This window comes from Poecilia formosa, unplaced genomic scaffold (assembly GCF_000485575.1).
Source record: "Poecilia formosa unplaced genomic scaffold, Poecilia_formosa-5.1.2 Scaffold698, whole genome shotgun sequence".
In the NCBI taxonomy this organism is placed as follows: Eukaryota; Metazoa; Chordata; class Actinopteri; order Cyprinodontiformes; family Poeciliidae; genus Poecilia; species Poecilia formosa.
The window spans coordinates 122,451-130,706 of record NW_006800637.1 but is presented as its reverse complement, the minus strand read 5'-3'; the positions used below and the strand labels follow the sequence as shown (position 1 = coordinate 130,706).

The 8,256-nt window shown below is 40.6% G+C and overlaps 1 protein-coding gene and 1 long non-coding RNA gene across 2 annotated transcripts in view; one reads left to right on the top strand and one right to left on the bottom strand.

The window, feature by feature from the left end:
• Positions 1-2,381: 2,381 nt before the first annotated feature.
• The window catches only part of LOC103130943 (stonustoxin subunit alpha-like), a 35,577-nt gene continuing 29,702 nt past the window's right edge, over positions 2,382-8,256 (bottom strand). Inside the window, exon 7 of the mRNA XM_007542474.2 lies at positions 2,382-4,594. Coding sequence (XP_007542536.1) covers positions 2,859-4,594 — 1,736 coding nt within the window. The 3' untranslated portion in view covers positions 2,382-2,858. The remainder of the gene's footprint in view (positions 4,595-8,256) is intronic.
• LOC107834630 (uncharacterized) overlaps positions 5,712-8,256 on the top strand; it is a 5,366-nt gene continuing 2,821 nt past the window's right edge. Inside the window, exon 1 of the long non-coding RNA XR_001660439.1 lies at positions 5,712-6,226. This is a non-coding gene — a long non-coding RNA (uncharacterized LOC107834630). The remainder of the gene's footprint in view (positions 6,227-8,256) is intronic.

Below are 8,256 nucleotides of genomic sequence, written 5' to 3'. Positions count from 1 at the left end.
GACCCCTGGTGTAAGGTGTGTGCATCTTGCTCTGAAAGGAAGTCTTTGATTTTGTCAACACTGACTTTTTCCCCAGTTTCATTTTCAAGATTCTGTTTCAATCTTTGAACACCTCCAAAGCTACCAGGATGGGTCAAAATACACCTTTTTCATTAGCAACTCTTCAGCCATTCCCTTGACACTCTTCTGAGCACTTGTTGAGTAATGAGAGAAACAAAAACAACACAGACAATTTAAGTATTTCAGATTTTTTTGTATTTATTTATGTTTTAAAAAAAAAAAATTTTTAAAGATCTCACTCCAACAAAACATTGCAAGCAGAAAAGTTTCAAAAGTTGTGATAGTTTTTTATATATAAAACTTGTTGTCTTAGAGGAAAAAAAATTAAATTATCGCACTTTTTAAATGAAAAGACAAACATTGTGGATCACTCTTCTTCTTCACTGGACTGAAGCATTCTGAAACCCACCACAGCTGTTTGAGCAGATCAGAGCTCATGTTCTCATACATGTCAGAAATTGCAGCATGAAAGTGAAAGTGATCATCACACATTAGTTCATGTAAAATTGTCTCTGCAACTATCTTGACTGTCAGGTCGCTTGCTTGAATTTTGTGTTTGGTCAGAAAAAGTTGAATTGCTGGAATGAACTGAGGCACAAATAGTAGAGGCATAATGTTGTGGTAGTTGTCCTGGTAGAATCGCTCCTGAACAGGCTACAGACATTCGTGCTGTCTCTGGCTAGGGTGTCCGGTTCGGCATCCATTGCACTTTTCTTGTAGGAGCTTTGCAGCAGTGAGGTGCAATAGATGAAGCACAGCGGTTCTCACAGTTCCGATCAACTTAGTAGCAATCCATCAGTTCTTGCTTCACCATCTTGAACATTACCTTGCTCTGGATATGCAGGAGGAGGAGGAGATGGAGGAGGAGGAGATGAAGGAGGGTCAATACTTTTTGAAGATTGGGAATTGCACTCTTGCTGCTCCTCTGGTTCCTCAGGGATGGTCTCAAGAGTTCCACCTACCATCCAGTTTTCAGTTTGAGTTTGCTCTTCTAAAAACTGGGATGGAGAAATAGCCGGAGATGAGGATGAGGAAGAGGATGAGTAGAAGACTGGAGAGGGCGGGTGATAGGGTTCCATGTTGAAGTCTTGAGGTGTGGAGAGAGGGGTGAAGACTCCTTGTGAGACCTTTTTGATAGGGTCCCAGTATGCATCCAAAGTCTGCTGGTTGCCTTTTTTTCTTTCTTTCATGGTAAGTCCAGCTCCCCTGATGAGCAGAAGATGGTCTGTGGCAGGCCTCCCCACTGAAATCCTCTCATTATATAGAGTGGTGAGGGGGTGGGTCCTCAGAGGAGGTTGGCTCTGGAGGCGGAGCTAAAAATCTCAATCTTTTCTTGACAGTTAAAATATCCATCCAAGTGCGGGAGCTTCGAAACAAGTTGGAGATCAGATCTCCAACTTGCCAGATTTTATCTGACCATACCTGAAACGGGACAGCCAGCATGGTCCTGAATATTCCTGTGTCTGAATTGAAAGTTTCCAGCACAAACAGGTCACAGGTAGTGTCCGAGTTCATCTCACGGATGCTGGCGCGTAAAAACCAGCGCACAGATGGAATAGTTTTGCTTTCCCAGACTGCGCTAAAGATAATCTTACCTTTAGCAAGTTCAGGATCAGAGGGAAAGGGCTGCAGTTTAGCTTGCTTGAAAGGTGGAGGGGAAACTTTAATTTCTCCTTCCTCACCTTCTTCTTCTTGTCTTTCTTTATAATCCTCTGGTTGTGGGGTTGATTTTCTCTTGCGAGGAACTGCCAACCTTAACACTGCCCAGTCGTTGTAGGTCAGATTGCATGTCACTGATGAGGCTGTTAGTTGTTCTTTTTCTTCCTCGAGCTGGTACACAGAGAGTTCTCCTGTTTCATAACGAAAAAGGTATCCCCATTTTCCAGACATTCCATAAGGTTTCAATGACCACTCCTGTTGCAGGACATGGCATGATGGATTCTGCACTCGGCACAGAAAAAAGGTGGACTTGCGTGGTGCACCCAATGCGCGGTCTGGGTTCTCATAAACAGAGACTGGTGTCTCACAAAGGAGCGATGTCCCACTGGGTAACACTGTGCGGTGTCGTTTTTTTCCCACGCCGGATGAAGGAGTTTCAGAAGGCCCAGGGGTTGATCCAGAGGAATCAGGCGGAGGATGCTTGGAGTCCTGGAAGGTGGGAATCTCGTGCTGAATTGAGGATTCGAATGCTGATGGAGGTAGGATCAGATTTCTATCCAGGAGTGCAGAGGATGAAGCATCAGCGATGAAGCAGGGTCTCGTGATGGTTTGTTCATCTGCAGATGAGCCACATGGCAGTTGATTGGTTTCCTGATGTTTTCTCTTTTGGGGCTTTTCTCTTTTAATGCGAACCATTTTTTTTTCTGTCAGAGCAAAGTGGTTCTTTCTCTCCCAAATGCAACAAGTAGAATGACAGGGCCTCCGAAACATATTTAAAGCAGAAAAACAGAAATCCCACCCCTTTATCTCTATTGGTCCATTCAAACATAAACTAATAAAAGTGGGCTGGGTCACCATTTGATTTAAGAGAAGGTTCCAGAATCCTGTCTGTTTTATATTGATAAGAAATTAATTTAAATCAAAACAGATGTTTTTATAGGATAAGCATTTTATATAAACTTATTAAAACAGATGTTTTATACGATAAGCATTTTATGATGCAGATTTAACAGATGTTCCTGTGCGATAGCATCGATTTATCGATATTTGATTTGGGCGTGGCATTTTAATCCATCAAACTTGATTAATTAAAATTTGACACAAAGTAGTTCCCTTATTTTTCGTCCCAATCAGTGAACTTATTCCTGGGTGGAGGGAGGTGATGTTCTGATGGGATCACTGACTTCATTGGCCGGTCCAACACCTGCTGAGGTCACAGCTCTGCATCTGAACACGTACTCTGTGTTTGGCTGCAGGTGGGTCACTGTGATTTCTCCAGATTTTGGTTCACTCTGTTGTCTCCATCCATCTTGTCCTCTGACACAGAACTCCACAGAGTAGGAGGTGACGCTCTCTGCTCCAAACCTGGGAGGAGAAACCTTCAGAGTCACACTGCTGTGGGTTACATCAGCAGCTGTCACAGTTTCAGGTACTGAAGGAGGCTCAAAGTTCTCATTGATGAGGAAGCCATCTTCATAAAGGTAGATGGTTGGACCTTCATGGTTATCATCAGTTAAACTTGCAGCCAGGAACTTCATCTCCTTGTTCTCCTTGTTGGCTTCTGCAAAATCATGGAAGAGTTTGGCTTTTGTCCACATTTTCTCTGTTATTGCTCTTGAGGAGAACCATTGTTGCTTCTCTATATCGTATGTTCGCTGAGAATCACCATTGAGCTCAGTCTCTGTTGTTGTTGGTTTTTTGCTTTTACAGAAATCTGATAGAAATTCTTCATCGTTTCCCAGTGACATGAACATAAAGCATGCAACATACTTTTTACAGAACATTTCACCATAGATATCATTATGAGATGTCATCAGCTTTGTATTTTTCATCTTGCTAGTCAAAGCATTTAGCATGTAGATTTCTTTCTCTTTACAGTCCATCCACTGGTTCAGGCTTTTGTTGTTGAAAGGAGAAGAAAATCTCTTCTTCAGGATCTCTGCCAGCTCCACCTCTGTTTCTTTTCCTCCTCGGATTGATGGAAGTTTCTCAGTAAGATCCGCTTGGAATTCCAACTTGGTGTTGGAGCACATTTCTTTAAAGTGTTTAAGCTTTTGACCAATCTGTGGAAACTTCGTGGCAATGGCTTTTAGTGCATCATTGCACCTGACATCCAGCTGTTTGAAGTCCTCCAAGAGCCACTGGGCTTCTTGAACTAAGCCTACACTTATTTCTCTGACCAGTTTAGCAGCTGAAGGGTTAAAAACCGTGAGAGGCAACATCCACACCTTCATTGGGACTGCATTTTCTCCATTTGCTCCCAGTAACTGTGGCAGATTTTGATAAACTTGAATGGCATCCTGAAATGTTACAGGAGTTTCTTTAAGAAAAATATCTCCATAAAACTTACAGGTGAATCCCTCTGCAGTTTTTATTTCTTTGCTTGTTGTTTTACCTGAAACAGCAGCTTCTCCTGTAACTTTTGGAATTTTTGAAAGTGCAACTTTAAAGTCTCCCTGAACTTCAGTGACGTTTTCCTTCTCAGAAACATCCCTTTCGAACACAAAGAAAGCCTGTGCTCCATAGAGAATAGCTGTGACTACATGTGTTGCTAGTTCCTTCTCAAAAACCTCAGGATGCTTCATGTTGTCTTCACCAAGATGATCCATAGATAGCTCCTGGATCTTTGTGCTTGCAAGATATGACAGCGTTACTCTGGCTTGGCGGTTGGAGGTCTTGTCATCATTCAGGTATTTGGCAGATCCTGCAATTTCAACAGTTCCGCTTAAGACACTTGCCTTTAGTGATCCTTTAATATCTAGTGATGAATATTTGGCCTCAGTTGATTCAGAGGTACTTATGGCAAAGTTATTAAAGTTCTGTGGCCTTTCTTTTATGTGCTTTAGAAGGTCAGCATGGTCCCACAGTGTCATCCCTGGAAAAAAAGCAAAATAACTTAAATTCAGCTCACTGAACATGGGGCAACACTTTTAAATGAAATATGAAAAAAACTAAACCAAATACTAAAAGATGAAGATAAATTTTTATTCTTAATGACGTAAGTTCTTTCAACATATTTGTGTTTCTGTGGGGTTTCCTGCTGTTCTGCACTGTAAATCCAAATTAGTAAAAATTACAAAGCAGCTCATGCTAAGTGATTGTACTAGGACATCTAGTATTTACACACTCAAAAACCAAACAAATCAATCTGTTTACATAAAGTCTTGTGTCCAAGATAATCCATTACTATAAAACAGGCATGGAGTCAAGACCAGTTTTTCTGAGACTAAGGCAGAGGCTGAATATTTAACTTCTGTAAATATTTCAGGACATTGCTTTTTTGTACACCATAAAATGCAAAGATTAAAGGAAAAACTAAGTGACTCCACCAAAACTACTACTTGGTATTAAACTAATAATGGCCATAATAAACTAATATTTAAGTTATTAAATGTAGCCAAACATTAATGTACATTCTCTGAACTGAATTACTCAACTATATTGCACAATAGTCCACATCTTTAGCGTCTTCACAGGTCTGACTATGAAACCAACGGTCCAGAACGCTGCTGCTGGAGTTCTGACTAGAACCAAGAAGATAGAGACACCACCCAGTTCTACATCTACATCCACTGGCTCCCTCCTATATCTTTGACCAGTCCATGGACAAAATGTACAAGTTGTCTGGTGTTTTCATTTTCCCTCTCTTAATATGTGACATTTCTAAAAGGCATATTTAATAATTTTCTCTAGTCAAACTGCAGGTGACCTACCTGCATCTGAACACAAAAGCACTCTTATAAATCAAAGGACCAAATGCCGTCTGGTGGTGTTAAATTTATTTAATTTCCCTTTGGGAATAAAGTTGTTAGAGAATTTTCGGTATTATCATTTTGTTATTACTTTAGTTCACATTCAGTCTATAGATTATTGTGATTTTCTGTTTAAAGTGTTCTCTTCCTTATGTGTGTATGTACTGACCTGGAGGTCAGGACTGTCTGTTTATCTTCATGTGAGACAGTCAAACTCTGTGGTTCTCAGACCTTAAATTCTTCTTGTGTTATCTACCCTTTTCTTAGTTGATAGTTTGACCTAGAGCTGAACTGGGCTCAGACCGTAGATCAGATATCACACCTGGCTGGTTTGTTTAGGTTAGAAGTTTTATGACCTTTGTTGTTCTTCCTTTTGGCTGTTCTGCTTGGACAATAAAACAGGGGCTCACGCGGAAGCAGACCAGAACTCTCTGTGAACGGCCTGGAGAGGCGGTGGCGGAGATTTCTCCTTTTGCAAAAGTTTTGCCTTAAAATTCATATTTGTTGTCTGTGGTTCTTTAATATAGGTTCGAGAAAAAGTACCCATCATTTGGTGCCGAAAACCGGGATCTCTCAACCCCCCGCTGTCAGGCAGAGGAAGACGCGCTGAATCCGTGCACGGCCAGAGTCAACAGGACCTGGAAAGAAAGACCCAGGAAGCAAAATTCTTCGCTGGGCCAGCGACACATGTCCGACTTTGTCTGCCAACGGCGGAGTGACGAGATCCGACTGGACAACCCGAAAACTACAGAAACGTAGCTGAATTTTAAATAAATAATTTTTTTTTAGAGGTTCGAGTATCCTTGTATGATGTCGCTCTGCTAAAACTCTGAGGTTTGAGAATCCTTGTATGATATCGCTCTGCTAAAACTCTATTCGAGGAAACCCCATAAGGGTAACTCCTCATGTATATAGGAAGCTTGTTAATACTGTTCTGTTATTACTGTGCTGATATTGCTGTTTGCTTGCTGCTTTGATGTGTGTGTGTGTGCGTGAAAAAGTAGTGTGAGAGTGATTGGAGGTTTAAATACTGCTCTGTATTTTACCTCATATAAAACGGTGGAGTTAAGCAACAAACCTCTTGTGGATGCAAAGGCAAGATTCTCCCACTCGAAAGAGTTGAAGTGGAGAATACCACAACAAGGTATTTTTAATTGCTGGCCTACTGAAAAGATCTCCAGTTCATAGGACTCCCTAGGAGTCAACGAATCTGGACTAAATTTAAATAAATAAAATTCTGAAGCTAAAATTGCAAGTGATTTAAATAATGGAAAAAGAAATATAAAATAGATGGGAAGCTAAAAATTGATCAATGGCAAACAATTGTGGGAATTTTGGAGAGTAGTGTAGCAAGAAGGAGGATGAGCTGAGGTGTGCTAAATTATGGTTAAAAGCAGCTACAGACCGGAAAGAACAAATTAAAAAGGTTAAAGACAAAAATTCGTAGAAGCAAAGAAAAACCTATTAAGGCTGTGAAAGGATTAGATGTTTTTCACCCTGATGAATTTGGAGGTTTAGAAACCTCTGCCTTTTCCAACGGCTGGACGAAAGGACGCGGAAGAAGCAGAGGCAGAGGAGGTCACAATAGGCGACGACCCCAAAATAACACCCCACAAAATCCACAGCATTTAAATGGCTGTTGGACTTGTGGCAATACTGGCCACTGGTCAAGAAACTGCCCTTCAAAGAATGCTGCACGGGGCAACAGGAGGGGTGATGGAGTGAGGGGACCACAAACTGGAGAAATCCTCAGCATGATCAGACTCTGCCACACCCAAACGAAACAAACCATCAAACTAAATTGATGAAATGGTGAACACATGTGCAGCTTGTTACGTAAAAAAATAAATAAATAAATAAAAGAAATTGAATTCCTGTATGAAACTAGTGTATATAAAATAATATTTAATATTACTAAAAATTAGGTTTAAGCCTCACAAGTCAGAAATAATTGCCTTTAGGAAATACTGGTGTTAGTTTGTTTTGTTTTGTTTTTTTCTAGCGTTCCTACACTTTCAAAGAAAAACCAGTTGAGAGACGTCTCACTGAAATAAAACATGGGAACAACTTCTTTGTATGCTAAAGGTGGAATTATGACTTTCCTGAAGGAGGAGAAGCTGAAAAATAAAATTAGATAAAATTCTCCTCAGAGAACAATGTTTAATATATTGTAACGTAATCAGATTACAACACCAGCTTGGTGAAATGATCCTTTGGCTGTATAACTGGAGGGGTCAGAGGTCAGAGTAAGGTACCGACCTGGATATTATTCCAGCCTCTTGACTCTCTTAGGCCTTTTTGAGAGGAGGGCTGCCCGCTGACCTCACAGTCTGCAGCACTAAGATCGACAAATTTAGAGAAATCCATTGTTCTCTGGTGAGATGTGGCTCAGATGAAGTTAACATAAACTTACATTTTACATTTTAAAGGTTAATATATACTACAGCTTTTAACATGTTTCATGTTTATATGTGTTTGAATAAGGAAAGGGTTTATGATTTCTTAAAATGTTGGGTAATAAGTGGCTAAAAACTATGAGATGAAAAGAAAGAAAAGTTATATGGAAAATGTTTGTCAAAAGAAGAAAAAAAAAGACAGAAAGACGAACAAACCCTAATGGACTCTTATTTGCTTCTTTCCTTTTCCTCTGTCTGAGCCTCGCTGCGGTGCGTCTGACCTCCGACCTCAACTCAAACCTGTCCTGCCAGATCAGATGACGTCCCTCTTTCATCACCAGCCAATGACAATTGATAAAGAAGCGAAAAAGGACACGATGATTTCTGCC